The sequence below is a fragment of the Scyliorhinus canicula genome, chromosome 3, assembly GCF_902713615.1.
Source record: "Scyliorhinus canicula chromosome 3, sScyCan1.1, whole genome shotgun sequence".
NCBI classification, from domain to species: Eukaryota; Metazoa; Chordata; class Chondrichthyes; order Carcharhiniformes; family Scyliorhinidae; genus Scyliorhinus; species Scyliorhinus canicula.
The window spans coordinates 85,400,181-85,420,220 of NC_052148.1; the positions used below are offsets into that span (position 1 = coordinate 85,400,181).

A 20,040-nucleotide genomic window follows, 5' to 3' on the forward strand; every position below is an offset into this window, starting at 1 on the left:
ACGTACTCCAAAAACAAGGCAATGTCCATGCAATGTTTCCTTCCCATCGCCGGGACCGGTGCAATTGCTTCATGAGTCCTGCATTGTCCGTTAACCTGATGGCCTTCCATGAGTCGATACCATGTCCTCGTATATGGGGGCAGCGAAGAACGTCACCTCTGCATAAGTGAAATGTCCTTGTAGTTCGGTTGGGGTTACAGATGTAGATGATATTTCCCTTTTCCATTTCCGCCGCCGATATCACTCCAAGCGAGGCAAGGCCGAAGATTACACAGGCGGTGCGTAGCCACCCCATCATGCTCCACACCTGTAAAACAGCGCTGGGGAAGGGAAGCAGGTTAGTGACCTGATGCACTATCAATTGCACGAAAGACTCAGATTGGTACAACTGTGGCTTTATTACAGTCAGATGCGTGGCCTCCTAATGCAGCTGGCAGAATGGCTGATCAGGAGGAGGACACGCATATTTATACAGCTCCTTGTGGGCGGAGCTAGCCGGCAGGGGCTACCGGCGAACCTGTAGTATAGGTACAGGGTACTACCGTACATCCCCTAATACAGGTGCACACAGTGGATCACCACATTCACCCCCTGTTAAAAATGAGTCCGGCGAGGGTGGCGTGGAACTATATACAGATTTGTGAATAATTTACAGAGGGGAGGGGGAAAAAAGTATATGTCCATCTTGTAGTCTGGTGCCCGTCAGAGGTTAAGCCTGTCCGGTGGTTTGACCGTTCGCTGGGAGCGACGTAGCGGTGGTGGCGATGTCGGTACTGGCGGTGTCGGCGGTGTTGGTGCTGGCCAGTAGTTGGATGACTCCGGGAGCGTGCCGAAATCTTCCTCTTCCTCTAGCGTGGGCAGGGGAAGGAGGGATGGACCTGGTGGGGCTGATGCTGGGAGCGCCGGGGGAGGGGAGGGTGGCGCGTGGGTGGGGAAGTGTGTGGGAATGGAACCCGAGGGAGCAAGGTCCCTGAGTGAGACAGTATCCTGGTGGCCGTCGGGGAACTCCACATAGGCATACTGGGGGTTGGCGTGGAGCAGGCGTACCCTGTCCACCAAAGTGTCCGCCTTGTGGAGTCGGACATGCCTACGTAGTAGAACCGGCCCTGGAGCTGCGAGCCAAGTCGAGAGCGACACCCCGGATGTGGACTTCCTAGGAAAGGAAAAACACGTTCATGGGGTGTGTTATTTGTGGTGGTGCACAGTAGAGACCGGATGGAATGCAGTGCATCCGGGAGGACCTGCTGCCAGCGAGCGGCTGGGAGGTTTCTGGACCGTAGGGCCAGCTGGACGGCCCTCCATACCTTCCCGTTCTCCCTTTCTACCTGCCTGTTTCCTCGGGGATTATAGCTGGTCGTCCTGCTGGAGGCGATACCCCTGCTGAGCAGGAACTGACGCAGCTCATCACTCATGAATGAGGATCCCCTGTCACTGTGGATGTAGGCGGGGAAACCGAACAGAGCGAAGATGGAGTTGAGGGCCTTGATGACGGGGGCAGACGTCATATCGGTGCATGGGGTGGCGAAGGGGAACCTGGAGAATTCATCGACCGCACTGAGGATATATGTGTTGCGGTCGGTGGAGGGGAGGGGCCCTTTGAAATCCACGCTGAGGCCTTCAAAGGGGCGGGACGCTTTCACCAGGCGCGCGCGGTCTGGCCGGTAGAAGTGCGGCTTGCACTCCGCACAGACCTGGCAGTCTCTGGTGACTGTCCGTACTTCCTCGACGGAGTAGGGCAGATTGCGAGCTTTGACGAGGTGGTACAATCGAGTGACCCCCGGGTGACAAAGGCTGTCATGCAGGGCACGGAGTTGGTCTACTTGTGCGCTGGCACATGTACCTCGAGAGAGGGCGTCTGGGGCTCGTTGAGCTTGCCGGGGCGGTACATAATCTCGTAATTGTAGGTGGAGAGCTCGATTCTGCACCGCAAGATTTTATCATTCTTGATCTTGCTCCGTTGCGTGTTGTTGAACATGAAAGCTACCGACCATTGGTCAGTGAGGAGAGTGAATCTCCTGCCGGCCAGGTAATGCCTCCAATGCCGCACCGCTTCAACGATGGGGCCTCACGGTAGCATGGTGGTTAGCATCAATGCTTCACAGCTCCAGGGTCCCAGGTTCGATTCCCGGCTGGGTCACTGTCTGTGTGGAGTCTGCACGTCCTCCCCGTGTGTGCGTGGGTTTCCTCCGGGTGCTCCGGTTTCCTCCCACAGTCCAAAGATGTGCAGGTTAGGTGGATTGGCCATGCTAAATTGCCCGTAGTGTAAGGTTAATGGGGGGATTGTTGGGTTACGGGTATACGGGTTACGTGGGTTTAAGTAGGGTGATCATTGCTTGGCACAACATCGAGGGCCGAAGGGCCTGTTCTGTGCTGTACTGTTCTATGTTCTATGATAGCCTGGGCCTCCTTTTCAACAGACGAATGTCGAATTTCAGAGGCATGAAGTGTGCGGGAAAAGAATGCCACGGGTCTGCCTGCCTGGTTTAGAATGGCGGCAAGGGCGACATCTAAAGCGTTGCTCTCTACTTGAAAGGGCAGTGTCTCATCTACTGCGTGCATCCCGGCCTTGGCTATGTCTGCTCTAATACGGGCGAAGGCATGTTGTGCCTCGGCCGTGAAGGGAAATTGAGTGGACTGTATAAGTGGGCGGGCCTTGTCCGTGTAGTTTGGGACCCCCTGGGCGTAGTAGGAGAAGAACCCAAGGCAGCATTTGAGGGCCTTGGGGCAGTGGGGGAGGGGAAGCTCTATGAGGGGGCGCATGTGGTCGGGCCCCAGGAGTCCGTTTTGGCCTGCGTAGCCGAGGATAGCTAGGCGGTTGGTGCTGAACACGCACTTCTCCTTGTTGTAGGTGAGGTTGAGGAGAGAGGCGGTGTGGCACGGTTGGCGTCGTGATTACCTGCTGGTTATGGCCGCAGGTGGTGACGTTGTCCAGGTACGGAAACGTGGCCCGCAGTCCGTACCGGTCAACCATTCGGTCCACTTCTCTTTGGAATACCGAGACCCCGTTAGTGACGCCGAAGGGAACCCTAAGAAATTGATAGAGGCGACCGTCCGCCTCGAAGGCAGTGTATGGACGGTCCGATTTACAGATGGGGAGCTGGCGGTAGGCGGATTTAAGGTCGATCGTTGAGAAGACCCGGTACTGTGCAATCTGATTGACCATATCAGATATGCGGGGGAGGGGGTACGCGTCGAGCTGCGTGTACCGATTGATGGTCTGGCTGTAGTCCACGACCATCCTGTGTTTCTCCCCAGTTTTAACCACTACCACTTGGGCTCTCCAGGGGCTATTGCTGGCCTCGATGATACCCTCCCAAAGCAGCCGCTGGACTTCGGACCTGATGAAGACCTTGTCCTGGGTGCTGTACTGTCTGCTCCTGGTGGCGACGGGCTTGCAATCCGCTGTTAGATTGGCAAAGAGGGAGGGGGGTCAACCTTGAGGGTCGTGAGGCCGCAAATGATGAGTGGGGGTAGGGGCCCGCTGAATTTGAGGGTGAGACTCTGGAGGTTACACTCAAAGTCCAGACCCAGCAATAGGGCAGCACAGAGGTTGGGGAGAACGTAGAGGCGGAAACCGCTGAATTCTACGCCTTGGACAGTGAGGTTGACCATACAGAAACCTCGGATCGGGACAGAGTGGGATCCAGAGGCCAGGGAGATCCGTTGGTTGGCGAGGTGGACCGCAAGGGAGCAGCGCCTTACCGTGTCCGGGTGGATGAAACTTTCGGTGCTCCCGGAGTCCAGTAGGCAAGAGGTCGTGTGGCCGTTGATTTCCACTGTCGTCGAGGCGGTGGCCAGTTTGTGAGGACGGGACTGGTCCAGCGTCATAGAGGCAAGCTGTGGGTGGTCGTCCGAGGAGTCAGATGGGGAGCGACGGCGACCCGGGTCCAGCGTTCCAGTCCCGTGGGGGAGACAAAATGGTGGCTCTGGCGACGTCCGGAGGACCTGTTGAGGAGAAGATGGCGGTGCCCTTGCAGCGCACGTTCTGGCGGCGGGGCAAGATGGCGGCGCCCACGGGCCGCAGGTGGACCTGGGGGAGAAGATGGCGGCGCCCATTGTGCGATCGGCTGGGGGAAGGGAGCGACTTTGGGCGCGATAGTGGCGACTGCGGGGCCTGACACACCGCCGCAAAGTGTCCCTTCTTACCGCAGGATTTGCAGGTGGCGGCGCGGGCTGGGCAGTGCTGGCCACAGAAGTAGCATCGGGGATTTCCAGGGTGCATAGTGTGGCGAACGGCGCAGGCATATTGAGCAAGAGTGGCCCCAGTCGGGGGTGGGGGGGGGGGGTCGTTTGCGGGGTGCAAGAGGAGTAGGAGGGGTGGGCCGCGTGGCGACGTGGTAGGATTGGACGTTGCGAGATGCGACCGTCATGGAGAGTGCTAAAGCTTTTGTCTCCGCTAGGTCGAGCGTGGCCCCTTCCAGCAGTCGTTGTCGGATCGGGTCCGACGCAATCCCCGTCACGAATGTGTCATGCATGAGGAGATTGGAATGTTCCGTGGCCGTGACGGCCTGACAGTCACAGTCCCGTACGAGTGGGATAAGAGCCCGCCAGAAGTCTTCGATCGACTCACCAGGTAGTTGTACGTGAGTGGCGAGTACATGCCTTGCGAAGAGAGTGTTCGTCTTCTGAACGTAGTTCTCTTTAAGGAGTGCCATAGTGTCTGCGTAATTCGGGGCGTCCTGGATCAAATGGAACACGCTGGAGCTCAACCTGGAGTATAGAACTTGGATCTTCCGAGCTTCCGTCGGCGCGGATGTCGCAGCGTTGATGTAGGCCTCAAAGCAAGCCAGCCAGTGATTAAAGTCCTTTCTGGCATCTGGCGAGTGCGGATCCAACTGCAAGCGATCCGGTTTGATCCTGATGTCCATAATGTAGAAAATATGACTGTAATAAATAAACCGGGCGTACTGGGTATTTATACCCCGCCCTGGAGGCGGGGTTAACTCAGTCTCTCGACCAATTGAGGAGCCGTCACATGACTGGTCTCAACCAACCGGTCAAGAGGCACATGACCGACCAGGGCCAATGGTAAGCCGGTGTTCTGCACCAATGGCAGGCAGCTATGCTAATCATACCACCACATTCACCCCTTGCGGAGAAAGAAGCCGGGGGGGGGGGGGGGGAGAGAGAACTGGTGGTATGAGTAGTAAGGAGAGACAAAAAAAAAGTATCCTTGGCTTCCCACTGGCCCGGACATTTAGCAACAGTACATAGTGTCCATACAAGGTCCATGGTGGTGTTGAAGTTAAATGGACTCGATCAGCCTTTTCGTTGCCCGTGACGTCCTGGCAGACCGTCGCAGTGGAGTTGGTGACGTTGGTTCAGCCGATGGTGGTGGTTCAGCTGATGTCCTCGACTCCGGGAGCGATGGTCCTTGAACTGTCTCCGTACCCCGGGCTGGTGGTGGAGACGCCATGGATGAGGAAGGGGTGGCCAGGGTGGGGCGCTGGGGGAAAAGGGGCGGGGGGGGGTCTGTGGTGAAGGGGGGGGAGGCCGCACGCCGGCGGGTGCAAGGTCCCGAAGGGAGACCGTGTCCTGTCAACCGTCGGGGTACTCCACGTACGCATACTGCGGGTTAGCGTGGAGTAACTGGACTTGTTCCACCAACGGGTCGGACTTGTGCACCCGCACATGCTTCCGGAGCAAGATGGGTCCGGGAGCGGCCAGCCACGTCGGGAGAGGGGATCCGGAGGACGACTTCCTGGGGAAAACCAGAAGACGTTCATGAGGTGTTTGGTTAGTTGCAGTACAGAGGAGGGAGTGGATAGAATGTAGGGCATTGGGGATAACCTCTTGCCATCGGGAAATAGGGAGATTTCTGGACCGGAGGGCCAGTAGGATGGTCTTCCAGATGGTACCATTCTCCCGCTCGACCTGTCCGTTACCCCGGGGGTTATAGCTGGTCGTCCTGCTAGAGGCAATGCCCCTGCTGAGCAGGAATTGACGCAGCTCATCGCTCATAAATGAGGACCCCCGATTGCTATGTATGTACGCGGGGTAGCCGAACAGGGAGAAAATGGAGAGTAGGGCCTTAATGACGGTCGATGTGGTCATGTCGGGGCAGGGAATGGCGAAGGGGAAGCGGGTGTATTCATCGATCACCGTCAGGAAGTAAATGTTGCGGTTGCTAGAGGGAAGGGGCCCCTTGAAGTCGATGCTGAGACGTTCGAAGGGGCGGGATGCTTTGATCAGATGTGCGCACTCGGGGCGGTAGAAGTGCGGTTTGCACTCTGCGCAGATGTGGCAGTCACGGGTTACTGTCCTGACTTCCTCGATGGAGTAGGGCAGGTTGCTGGTCTTTATGAAATGATAGAAGCGAGTCACCCCTGGATGGCAGAGGACCGCGTGGAGGGAGCGGAGGCGGTCTATCTGCGCTCTGGCGCAGGTACCGCGGGACAGGGCATCAGGAGGCTCATTGAGCTTCCCAGGACGATACAAGATATCGTAGTTGTACGTGGACAACTCGATCCGCCACCGCAAGATCTTGTTGTTCTTAATCTTGCCCCTCTGTGCATTATCGAACATGAAGGCTACTGACCGTTGGTCTGTGAGGAGGGTAAACTTCCTGCCGGCCAAATAGTGCCTCCAATGTTGCACAGCTTCGACTATGGCCTGGGCTTCCTTTTCCACTGAGGCGTGGCGGAGTTCGGAAGCCTGGAGGGTTCTGGAGAAGAAGGCCACGGGTCTGCCCGCTTAGTTCAGGGTGGCCGCCAGAGCTACTTCTGATTCGTCGCTCTCGACCTGGAAGTGTTTATTGTAAGTTATTGTAAGTTATTGTTATTGTAAGTTAGGTTAAGGAGTTTGGAGGAATTTTCGGAGGTTGGTGTCATGGTCCTGCTGGTTGTGGCCGCAGATGGTGTCATTATCGAGATACGGGAAGGTAGCCCGTAATCCGTACTTGTCGACCATTCGGTCTATCTCCCGTTGGAAGACTGAGACCCCATTTGTGACACCAAATGGAACCCTGAGGAAGTGGTAGAGGTGCCCATCAGCCTCGAACGCGGTGTACTTGCGGTCACTCGCGCGGATGGGGAGCTGGTGATAAGTGGACTTGAGGTCCACCGTGGAGAAGACTTTGTATTTCGCAATCTCGTTTACCATGGCGGAAATACAAGGGAGAGGATACGCGTCCAGTTGCGTAAACCGGTTGATGGTCTGGCTGTAGTCGATGACCATCCGGTTTTTCTCCCCAGTCCGGACCACCAGCACTTGGGCTCGCCAGGGACTGTTGCTGGCCTCGATGACCCCTTCCTTCAGCAACCTCTGGACCTCGGACCTGATGAAGGTCCGGTCCAGGGCGCTGTACCGTCTGCTCCGGGTCGCGACGGGTTTGCAATAGGGGGTGAGATTAGCAAACAAGGAGGGGGGGTCCACTTTGAGGGACGCGAGGCTGCAGACAGTGAGGGGGGGGTATAGGGCCTCCAAATTGGATGGTCAAGCTCTGCAAGTTGCACTGGAAGTCCAGTCCTAGGAGTGCTGATGCGCAAAGGTCGGGGAGGATAAGGAGTTTATAATTTTTAAAAACCTTCCCCTGGACCGTGAGGTCCGCGATGCAGCACCCGGTGATGCGGACAGAGTGCGAACCTGAGGCTAACCCGATTTTGTGTTTTACAGGGAGCGCACAGCGTCTTACCGTGTCAGGATGTACGAAGCTTTCCGTGCTCCCAGAGTCCAGCAGGTAGCCCGTCTTGTGCCCGTTGAGGTGGATTTGCGTCGTCGTCTTGGCGAGCGTGCGTGGACGTGACTGGTCGAGCTGAATGGCCGCGATCCGTAGAGAAGATCCATCGTCGTCGTCGTCGGCCGAATGGGTGCTGGCAGGACCTTGTGTGCCAGTCCAGGATGGCGGCGCCCAGGACCCGCACGTGGAGTCGGGGCCCCAAGATGGCGGCGCCCAGGACCCGCACGAGGGGTCGGGGCCCCAAGATGGCGGCGCCCAGGACCCGCACGTGGAGTCCGGGGCCCAAGTTGGCAGGGCCCTCGTGGTTGCTAGGGGCGGGGTTAGCGGTGCCGGCGGGCCGATCGGAGCGGCTGAGAGCGGTGGCAGAGAGGCGCGCAGGCCGGGCGCAGGGGCCCGGGGAGGGGGATCGGTGCGGTGCGCTGGAAGGGCGGGGATAGCGGTGCCGGCGGGCTGATCGGAGCGGCTGAGAGCGGGGGCAGAGAGGCGCGCAGGGGCCCGGGGGCGGGTGGGGGGGGGGTGGGGGGGAGATTGGTGCGGTGCACTGGAAGGGCCCGGAAGGGCCCGGAGGAGGAGGTCCCCGGTCGCTGTGCGGCACCGCAGCGACCGATTTGGAGGCGCGCAGGCCGGGCGCAGGGGGGGGAAATTGGTGCGGTGCGCTGGAAAGGCCTGGGAGGGCCCGGAGGAGGAGATCCCCAGTCGCTGCGCGGCACAGCAGCGACCGATTTGGCCTGGCAGACCGACGGAAAATGGCCCTTCTTCCCGCAGCTCGCACAAAGGGTGCAACGGGCCGGGCAGCGTGGGCGGGGGTGTTTGGCAAGCCCACAGAAATAGCAGCGGGGCCCCGCGGACTTGTCGAGGCGTCCCGCGGCGCAGGCCTGAGGGGGTCGGGAGCGGCGGATGGCGGTGGGGAAGTGTGCCAGGAGGCCCAGGGTGCTGCAGTGCAGCTGGGGACATAGGCGCGGGCGTTTAAGTCGGCGACCTCCAGGGAGGTGGAGAGAGTCCGTGCCTCAGTTGGGCTGAGGTCGTCTTTTTCCAGCATCCGCTGGCGGATAACGGCAGACTGCACCCCAGCCACGTAAGCATCTCTGATCAAAAGTTCCATGTGCTCAGTGGCTGAAACTTCGAGGCAGGCGCAATTCCTCCCCAGGACAGCGAGGGCCCGGTAAAAATCATCTAAGGACTCACTGGGGAACTGCTGTCTGGTAGCCAGCAGATGTCGGGCGTAACACTCGGTTTACCGGCTTAAGAAATTGTCCTTTTAGCGTATCCATGGCCACGTCATATTCCTTTTCTTCCCCTATCATCGCGTAGGCTGCCATGCCCACGCTGGAGTGGAGAATATGAAGCTTCTGTGCCATGGTGGGGGGGGCTGCTTGCGGTCGCCAGATAGCTATCGAAACACGCCAGCCAATGCTTGAAGATTTCCGATGCGTTTGGAGTTTGCGGGCTAATGCGGAGGTATTCGGGCTTGATCCGGAGCTCCATCTTCAAATTTCTAGTAGATTAAATTGATGTACCATCAACTGAACATGAGACGAGTTGCTGGACAAAAGTATGGCTTTAATCTACTAGATGTTAGCCCTGCGGTCGATTACAGTAGAATAACGACCGCCGGGCGTACTGGGTATTTATACCCCGCCTCCAGGGCGGGGTTAACTCCGCCTCTCGACCAATCGAGGAGCCGTCACATGACTGGTCTCAACCAACCGGTCGAGAGGCACATGACCGACCAGGGCCAATGGTAAGCCGGTGTTCTGCACCAATGGCAGGCAGCTATGCTAATCATACCACCACAGCCTCCTACTGCAGCTGGCAGAATGGCTGACCAGGAGGAGGTCATGCATATTTATATGGCTCCTTGTGGGCGGAGCTAGCCGGCAGGGGCTACCGGCGAACCTGTAGTATAGGTACTACCGTACATCCCCTAATACAGTTGCACACAGTTATCACAGTGGATCACCACATGACCGACCTTTTTTACAGTGGTGGAGGTAGACCCAAGCACCCCGCCCCTCCACTTTAACTGCAGTGGGGGTGGTAAGGAGAACTTGGAATGGCCCCTCCACCCCTCCCCCCTTCCTTGCCATGCTTTTTGAATCCCTTTGCCCTTTGTTTGTGAACTCAGTACTATCAGACTGGCTCACATCTACATTATTGTAACGAATATTTTAACTAACTATTTTATATCACATTCGTTTGTTCAATTCCTCACATTCAGCTGGATTTGTATCGTAGTTGACATTTCTCCGAGAAACAATTATGCTTCTTTAATCTTCTTCAAAGACAACGGATGCTTTCTGCTCAAAATAGAATGATGCACTGCAAGGCATATTAAATGCATCTTGCTGGAACATTTTGATTCAGTATTTGAGTTAATCAAGTATACTGTGTGTGTTGAATGTATTTGTTTGCTCTTTAACCCTTGCTGATTTATGAGCTTCCCTGTACATCTCATATATATGGTCCACTCCCCGAGTCGAGGGAGTAAGGCAGCAGATTGCTGTTTGGCCGCTGTTTAGCCATTGTATCTGTCCTCCCATCGTCCAGTCACCATAAACCAATTTCCGTTCTTTCTGCATGCTGCTAACAAAACTGTGTTGCACAGGATTGTGCGTAACCACTGCTTTTGGAAATTATAGTTTTGCCTCCGTTAGGTTCTATTGCAGTCTTGGAAAGCCATAGGGCATCATATTGGACATTTCTTTCAGATAGTAAGCAAATTTATTCAACCTTCAATGAACAAGTGGTTAATCATGATATAATACAATTGTGTATTTACAAGTAGAAGCCTGTTTCTTAACTTCTGTAGCAGACAAGTGAATGAGTCACAGTATAAAACTAAGCGACTCTTTTATACTGGTTCACTGTAACTTTTCCTGTGAGGTTTCAGACTAGCTCAATAACCTGCCTTGAGGGGATGTCGATCCTGCAGAATGATACTGGGGCTAAAAATGGTAAAATTATGAAGACATGCTGAATAGAATGGGCATCAGCAGAGGAAATAAAACACCGCTTAGAAGCACAGGCCTACTGTTGCTGCTAATCTGTGTGTAATTCAAAGATCTGGGGTGGGATTCTCTAATCCCGCGGCAGAGTGTCCACGACGTCGTAAACGCCGTCGCGTTTTATGACGGCGTGAACGGGCCGAGCCACGGACTAATTCTGGCCCCTACAGGGGGCCAGCACAGCACTGGAGCGGTTCATGCCACTCCAGCTGCCGATCCCAGCGCAAACTGTGCCCGCAGGATCCGCGCATGCGCAGTGGCCTCCTTCAACCCGCTGGCCCCGACGCAACATGACGCAGGGCTACAGGGACCGGCGCATAGGAAAGGAGACCCGATGCCAGAGAGGCCGACCCGCTGATCGGTGGGCCCCGATCGTGGGCCACGCCACATCGGAGGCCCCCCCCCCCCGGGGTCGGACCTTCTCTCCCCCAAACCCCCCCCACACAGGCCGCTCCCTCCCTGACCCTTCAACGCCAAGTTCCCGCCGGCTGAGAGCAGGTGCGGACGGCACCGGCGGGACTCGGTCCCGTGCTGAGAGAATCCCGCCCCTAGCCTCTTTAGTAGAATCATACAGTTATCATGGCACAATAGGAGGCCGTTCAGCCCATTGAGTCCATGCCTGCTTTCAGTGAATCAGTCTGATTGCCTCACTCTCTCCCCATGGCCCTGCAAGTTTATTTCCTGCAAGTGCCTATCCAATTTCCTTTTGAAATCATTGGTTATTTTCTTTCGTTGGTTACCTTAACATTTTGGAATCTTTCATAACAGGCATTTGGATTCAAAATAATTGACTATCGTGCACTTAACCAAACAAATCTGTGTTTGTTCAACGTTAGCTTGGTTTCACCTCCCTTCAAGAATACAGCATGAAAGTCAGTTTGAAATGCCCTTGCAAATAGGGCAGCACGGTAGCACAGTGGTTAGCACTGTGGCTTCACAGCACCAGGGTCCCAGGTTCGATTCCTGGCTGGGTCACTGTCTATGTGGAGTCTGCATGTTCTCCCCGTGTCTGTGCGGCTTTCCTCCGGGTGCTCCGGTTTCCTTCCATTAGTCCCGAAAGACGTGCTGTTAGGTGAATTGGACATTCTGAATTCTTCCTCTGTGTACGCAAACAGGCACCGGATGTGGCGACTAGGGGCTTTTCACAGTAACTTCATTGCAGTGTTAATGTAAGCCTACTTGTGACAATAAAGATTATTTTTTAAAAATTTAAATTAAAGAGACAAATTTGAAACAGTATTTCAGCGAGAGTTGTGTTCTTTAAACTATTATATAGAGTGACTGAATATAAAGAAACAGCAACTAATTAAACTTGACAAGAAGACATGAGCCACGAATTTAATTCTGAGCCAGTTAATTCCATACAATTAACGAGAACGACCCCATATCCAGCGGCCTCCCGTCATTCAGCCGGCTCCCCAGCGAGTGGTCACGCTGGCGCCGATTAGTACTCCTTTTGAAAAACGTGAACCTGGCGGAATGGCTTCTGTGGGGAGCCGAGGAGGTGAGGTAGCCATCTTTTCTCACAGGCAAAGAACCCGAGGCACTAGACTTGCCACCCCAGTGCTCTGTGTGGGACCCTCAGATGGGGGTGGGGAACTCTTTGCGGGGGAGGGCCACCATAGTGGGTGGGGGGGCAACCGGGAGGACTACCACTTGCGGCACCACCGCTGATAATTTACCCATTCCGGGGGCGACCCCTGTCGCTGCCTGTCTGCCCAACGACCACCCATAACCCCCACTGACTGCTGAGGCCTGTGGCTGAAAGCTATTGCTAATATGGAATTGGCAGTTGTGGTTGAGTGAGAACTTGACACGCGCCAAGTGGATTCCTGTGGATTGCCGGGTCATGTAGCTTGTGGGAGTCTTTGCCTAGCATCACAATCACACCTTGATGCCTGGACACTGTGCCTGAACGCTGCGGGAGGCTACACCACACAAGCACATCCAAATACCCAGGGGATGGGACACGGCTCCGGGGTCATAACCACAGCAGGATGGGTGAGGGGGCGGGATGTCTGGAGAGATGGGCAAAGGGTCCGGGGATCAGCCCGCATTGCAGAAGGAAGTGATGTACAAACCCCACTCCCCTGGTGCCCTCAGTGATCCTTGACGTGCTTTGCCCTCCTAGTTCTACCACCTATGTCTTGTTGTTTACCAAGGTTGCACATCAGCGGTGGAGGCAGCCAGCTGCTTACCACGTTCCGTGGCCTTTGATGCCCCTGGAGGACAGGCATGTGGGCATGGGAGCAGGGTCTTGTGTTAAAATGGCAAACAACGAGAAGGTCAGGATCCTGAATGCACACGGACCAAAGGTGCTCAGCAAAGCGATCACCCAGTCTGCATTTGGTTTCTCCAATATTGAGGAGACCACATTGGGAGCAGCGAATGCAGTAGACCAAATTGGAAGAGGTGCAAGTGAAACGCTGATTAACCTGGAATGAGTGTTTTGGGCCTGGGATATTAAGCATGGAAGAGATAAAGGGGCAGGTGTTACACCTTCTGCGATTGCATGGGAAGGTGCCATGGATGATGGGAGAGGTACTGGATATAGTGGAGGAGTGGACTAGATTATCCCAGAGGGCACGGCCTCTGCGGAATGCTGACAGAGGGAGTGAAGGGAAGATGTGTTTGGTGGCGGCATCACGCTGGAGTTGGCGAAAATGGTGGCGAATTATGCACAAATCTTTTTCCCACGAATCAGTGCGCAAACCGAGGCACCGTCCAAGCCCAGGTGCTGCTACCACTGTCCTCTCAGGTCCGCCACCGCCACCGGACTTGTGGATTACCTGATCGGCGTGAATGGCAGAGGTGCCGTCAACTGCCCTTAAACCCGAGTCTTTACAAGAGGCTGTCCCCATCCACTCCCACCCTGACCCCTCCTCCACTACCCACTTCGCAACCATGGCTATATTTGCTGCCCAGTAGTACTTCAGTAAATTTACGAATAGGAATCTCGGGAGCACCGTCATTTTCACTTTTTTCACCCGCCCCGGCGGTGACAGTGGGAGCACGTCCCACCTCTTAAAATCCCCCTTCAACTGCTCACCCTCGGGCAGCACGGTGGCACAGTGGTTAGCACTGCTGCCTACGGCGCTGAGGACCCGGGTTCGAATCCCGGCCCTGGGTCACTGTCCGTGTGGAGTTTGCACATTCTCCCCGTGTCTGCGTGGGTTTCGCCCCCACAACCCAAAGATGTGCAGGATAGGTAGATTGAACACTCTAAATTGCCCCTTAATTGGAAAAAATAATTGGGTACTCTAAATTTATAAAAAAAAAAAAAAAACTGCTCACCCGAGCCAAGTTCAGTTTGTGCAACTCCTGTTCCCCTTCCCACGCCACCTGAATGCCCAAGTACCTAAAATACGTCCCCATCACTTTAAACGCAACTCACCCTCAGCCTCCCCTCCTGCTTGAATCGGGAAAAACTCACTCATCCCCATGTTTAATTTATACCCGTAAAACCGGCCAAACTCCTCCAAGGTGCTCATAATCCCCCTACTGCCACCCAAAATGCAGAGTAGTAAGTGAAATGAAAATCGCTTATTGTCACGAGTAGGCTTCAATGAAGTTACTGTGAAAAGCCCCTAGTCGCCACATTCCGGCGCCTGTCCGGGGAGGCTGGAACGGGAATCGAACCGTGCTGCTGGCCTGCTTGGTCTGCTTTAAAAGCCAGCGATTTAGCCTTGTGAGCTAAACCAGCCCCTAGTCACCCGTGTATAAAAAAACTCTGTGCTCCATGCCTCCCGCACTATCCCTTTCCAATTCTTTAATGCTGTAAGCGCCATTGCCAGTGGCTCTATCGCCAGGGCAAAACCAAAGGGGAGAATGGGCATCCCTGCCTTGTCCCATGATGCAATCTAAAATACCCCGAACTCACCCGATTCGTCCTTCCACTTGCTACCGGTGCCCTATATAGCAACCAAACCCAAACCACAAACCCGAACCGTCCCAGAACTTCCCACAGATATTCCAAATTTACCTGACCAAAGGCTTTCTCCGCATCCAGAGCGACTGCCACCTCCATCTCTTGTCCCACCGGGGACAATCATGCATCATAATCACATTTAATAAGCCTCTGAGGTTCGCCGACAAATGCCTCCCCTTTACAAACCCAGTCCGATCCCCCCCCCCTATCGCCCCGGTACACAGTGCTCAATGCACGAGGCGTAGATCTTTGCCAGTGGTTTGGTGTCCACATTCAGCAGCGGGAAAGGGCGATAAAACCCACACTGCTCTGGGTCCTTATCCTTCTTCAGAATTAAGGATATCGAGGCCTGCAAATAACATAGGGGGAAGCTCCCCTTCTCCTCACCTCATTATATGCGCTTACCAGCAGGTGCCTCTGGACCACCGAAAACCTCTTATATAATTCCACCGGGAACCCATAGGGCTTTCCCTGCCTGCATCGCCCTCATGCCCTCCAGCACCTCCAGCAGTCCAATGGGTGCCCCCAAACCCTCGACCAAATCCTCCTCGACTTTGGGGAATTCCAGCCCATCCACAAAATGCCGTATTCACTCCATCCCCCCCTCCCACCCCGGGGGCTTCGATTCATAGAACATTTTTAGAAAATTCCTCAAACTCACCATTCACCCCCACCATGTCCAGGACCACCCATCCTCTCCCACCCATCACCATTCTGATCTCCCTCCCCCTCTCCTAAACTGGTGAGCCAACATCCTGCTGAACTTCTCCCCATATTTATACATAGCTCCCCTGGCCTTCCACAGCTGCCCCTCTGCCTTCCCCATGGACACCAACCCAAACTCCATCTGGAGCTTCTGCCGCTCCTTCATCAAGCCTGCTTCCGGGGCCTGTGTATCTCCTATTTATACGCACAATCTCCTCTACTAAACCTGCCATCTCTGTCCGCTTCATCCTGTCCCTGTGCACCCGAATCGATATCAGCTCCCCCCTGACCACTGCCTTAAGCGCCTCGCATAGCTTGGCAGGCGATACCTCCCCCGTGTCATTCAGCTCCCGAATGGCAGCTGGAAGCCCTCACCAGCTCACATATGTCCTCGTCTGCTAACAATACCACGTCTAGTCTCCAGTGCGGGCATTGTCGTTCCCCCCTCCGGATCCACTTGCAAGTCCACTGAGTGAAGCGCGTGGTCTGAAGACACAACCGTCGTATACCCCGAGTCGACCACCCCCGCCAGCAGAGACTTATGCACCACAAAGTAATCAATCCACGCGTACACCCTGTGCACATGGGAGAAGTACAAAAATTCCTTTGTCCTCGGCCTCCTAAACCTCCACGGATCCACCCCCCTTGCGCTCCATGAACCCCTTTAGTTCTTTCACCACCTCTTTCTCCAATCGATGACTCGGCCGGTCCAATCTCAGCTCGATGACTGTATTAAAGTCATCATCGCCTCCCCTCACCATAATCACCAGGTGCTATTTCAGGTCCGGGATCTTCGCCGGCACCTGCCTCATGAATTCTACATCATCCCAATTTTGGGCATAAACATTTTCCAAGACCACTGGCATCCCCTCCAATTTCCCGCTCACCATCACAAACCTACCTTTTAAAAAAAAATTTAGATTACCCAATTATTTTTTCCAATTAAGGGGCAATTTAGCGTGGCCAATCCACCTACTCTGCACCTTTTTGGGTTGTGGGGGCGAAACCCACGCAGACACAGGGAGAATGTGCAAACTCCACACGGACAGTGACCCAGAGCTGCGATCGAACCTGGGACCTCAGCGCCGTGAGGCGGTTGAGCTAACCACTAGGCCACCATGCTGCCCGCTCACAAACCTACCTGCCGGATCTGCCACTATGTTCCCCATCTCAAACGCTACCCGCTTATTTATTAGCACCACCACTGCCAGTGTCTTCAGATCCAACCCCGAGAGAAAAACCTGTCCAACCCACTCCTTCCTCAGCCTAATCTGGTCCCCAATCTTCAAATGAAATGAAATGAAAATCGCTTATTGTCATGAGTAGGCTTCAAATGAAGTTACTGTGAAAAGCCCCTAGTCGCCACATTCCGGCACCTGTTCGGGGAGGCTGTTACGGGAATGCGTTTCCTGTAGAAATGCCACATCCGCCTTTAAACTCCTCAGATGTGCGAACACGCACACCCATTTGACTGGCCCATTCAGCCCCCTCTCACATTCCATGTGACTCCCACCCGGTCAACCGTACTCCTTCTTGAGCCAGCTCCCGGCTCGCGTTCCGCAGCTCGCCAGGCCCGCCCTCGGATGTTCACCGTCACCAACTCCCTCCTCATTGCACATCAACTGCCCCACCCCCGTCAGCAGTACCCCCCCAGAACTAGTCCGGCAGCCCCCACCCACGGCGCCAAATATCCTACCCCCTACTGATCCCCCCCCCCCGCCAACCGCTCGCACTCCATCAGGGTACAGATAGCAATAACATTATAAAGGAGAAGAAAAAACACTCGCCCTCCACCGTCCTCCGGCTTCCCACCAAAGCACCCCGTGAAAGAGCTCAACAGCTCCTAATAAAAGAAAAGTTCTCCCCTGGCCATAGCCTAAGACAAAGGAGCCTAGCACAATACGACAAAGAGGGGCAGGGAGAAACCACACCACCTCACATCCCTTCAAAGTTCAATGTCCTCCCTCTCCTGCCAGTTCACTGTCGCTCAAGAACTCTATTGCCTGCTCCGGTGTTCCAAAGTAGTATTCCTGGCCGTTGTGGGTCACCCAAAGGCCAGCCGGGTGCAGCATCCAAAACTTCACCCCTTTCTTAAAGAGGGCATCCTTTGATTTGGTTGAAACCAGCTCTCCTGTTTGCCCGTTCTGCGCCCAGATATACCCGAAGCTCATTACCTTCCCAGATACATCTCCTCGTCTGCCTGGCCCACCGCAAGATTTCTCTTTGCTCGGAAACCGGTGTAGCCTCACCACCAACGCCTTCGGCAACTCATACGCCTGCGGCCTCCTGATTTGCGCCTGATGCACCTGATCGACCTCCAGGGGCCAGTCAAAAACCCCCGCCCCCATTAACGTCTCCAACATCTTGGCCACGTAAGACCCTCCGCTCCCTCGATGACTTCTGGCATCCCCACTATCCTCAGATTCTGTCTCTGGGAGTAGTTCTCCAAATCCTCCACTTTCTCCTTGAGCCATTTCTGAGTCTCCCTCAACATCTGAACTTCGACCGCCAACAAGGTAAGCTGCTTCTCGTGCTCCCCCATCGTCTCCTCCACTTTCTGGATCTCCTGGCTCTGTGTCTCCAACGCAGCCCTACATGGTCAATTCCTGCTTTGAGCAGGTCGACCTCCTTTGCCAGTTCCTCCTGAGCCTCCCCCCTCTGTTGGCTCAACTTTTCATTTAGGAAGTCCACCAACTGTTCCGTCGACCAACGGGTTGGTAGGGCTGATCCCCTACTCTCTGCCATCTTGCCTTGTGTCACACAAAGAGTTTCTAGTTCTTGCAGCTCCTTTCTTCTAGACCCACTTCTGGTCCGCGTATCCATCCACTGACCTCACTAGTGGAGTATAGCTTTCCTATACCACCTCTGCACCTTTCTCCTCCAAAACATCCACCCGGCAATCGGGGAATAGGAGCAAAAGAACCACCTTGAACGGGAGCTACCAAATGTGCGACCACTCACACATGGCCGCCATCAGAAGTCCAATTATATGCTTTTTCTTCAAGTTTGGTACTACCTTTAATTTTTTTAGTTAATCGTGGATGGTGGGTCCTCTGCTTGGAACTTTTCTTTATCATTGTAATGCATCTATTCTGTGTATTCTGAAATATCCCCTAAAATATCCACCTATTGACCTATCCGTTAAGTTAAATTGCCAATTCACTTTTGCAAGCTCGGCTTTCCTGCCACCATAGTTGCCCTTATTTAAGTTTAAAATATTAGTCTTTGACAGACTCTTCTCTCGTTCAAACTAAGTGTAAAATTCAATCATATTATGATCACTGCTATCTAGGAGTGCCTTCACTATGAAGTAATTAATTAATCCTATCTGACTGGACAATACTAGGTCTGGTATAGCCTGCTGTCTGGCTGGTGCCAGAATGTGCTGTTCTAAGAAACTATCCAGAAACATTCTATGAAGACCTCTTCTCAGCTACCTTTGCCAGTCTGATTTTTCCAGTCTATAGATTAAAATTTCCCATGATCATTGCCGTACCTTTCTGACTATATCCTTTTAAGGAACAAAATCTAGTGCAGCTGATCTATATATAATTTCAGATCCTTAGTGCTATGGTTGGGAAGCTACCTTCAAGAAGACAACTCCTCACCACTTTCTCAATGGTAATGATGGGCAATAAATCCTGGCTCATCAAGTGATGTCAAATTCTGAGAGTGAATAAAAATAAGCTTGAGGAACTCTAGGTAAATAAATAAAGTTAGGCTGCTTCCTCTGATTCAAATGGCTTTCCTCATGTCCTCTGCAAGTTTGAACCACTTTCATTTGATTTCCGTATCTGAATTGGTAATGTAGATTAGGGCACTGATTGCTGATCTCTATAGGGCATACACTGAAATGAAATGAAAATGAAAATCGCTTATTGTCACGAGTAGGCTTCAATGAAATTACTGTGAAAAGCCCCTAGTCGCCACATTCCGGTGCCTGTCCGGGGAGGCTGGTACGGGAATCGAACCGTGCTGCTGGCCTGCTTGGTTTGCTAAACCAGCCACTGCCGCTCCTTTTAACTCACACCATATTCATCTTGACATTACTTCTCTAATAAGCATCCACTGCAAGCCAGTTTCTCAGTCACATCCAGGATTCACCTTGAACTCTTGACTCTCTTCAACTGGTTCGCATACAGACACTTTCTCCCTGAAAATAGACTCCAAAATTTCACCGATATTAATGTGAGACTGAGAAAGGAAATGGGAAGAGAAAAAAATTGAATGAAGATCAGATGTAATACATCCAGCAAATATATGCTTACAGTATAATTCTGTAAATTCATTGAGATTAAATAGTGGTTCTGTTATGAATGTGAATGTTTTAAATAGTATGCCTGAATTTCATTTTAAAATTTTTTAATTTAATATTGTTGTCTTTACAATTGTAATTCTTGAAATTAAGCCATAATTGAAAATGAAAATGTGGAATAATATCCCGTTGAAGAATTCCATTGCCATATTTTGTGAACGTGTAACATTTTATCCCTTTTATAGGATATGGTCTTTGTGTTGCTAAGGCTCAGTACCCCATTGCTGAACTCGTCAAAATGCTCATAAACCAAGGAAAGAAAGTTCGGTATGTACCCTCCAGAATATATTTGGCTTGTGGGTTTTGATGTGCAGTCACTTTCTGGACTCTGTGTATTACCCAGCTGGCTAGCACTGTCATAGTCAGAGTATAGCCTGCAATGGCTTCTCTTCTCATTCCGGCACCATGA

At 53.6% G+C, this 20,040-nt stretch overlaps 1 protein-coding gene across 7 annotated transcripts in view; it reads left to right on the plus strand.

Moving 5' to 3' along the window:
- The window catches only part of LOC119962774 (NAD(P) transhydrogenase, mitochondrial-like), a 226,657-nt gene that overhangs the window by 146,356 nt on the left and 60,261 nt on the right, over positions 1–20,040 (plus strand). For all 7 annotated transcript variants that reach the window (XM_038790844.1, XM_038790843.1, XM_038790842.1 and 4 more), the window contains one exon: positions 19,817–19,898. In XM_038790844.1, the coding sequence (XP_038646772.1) occupies positions 19,817–19,898 (82 nt within the window). The remainder of the gene's footprint in view (positions 1–19,816; positions 19,899–20,040) is intronic.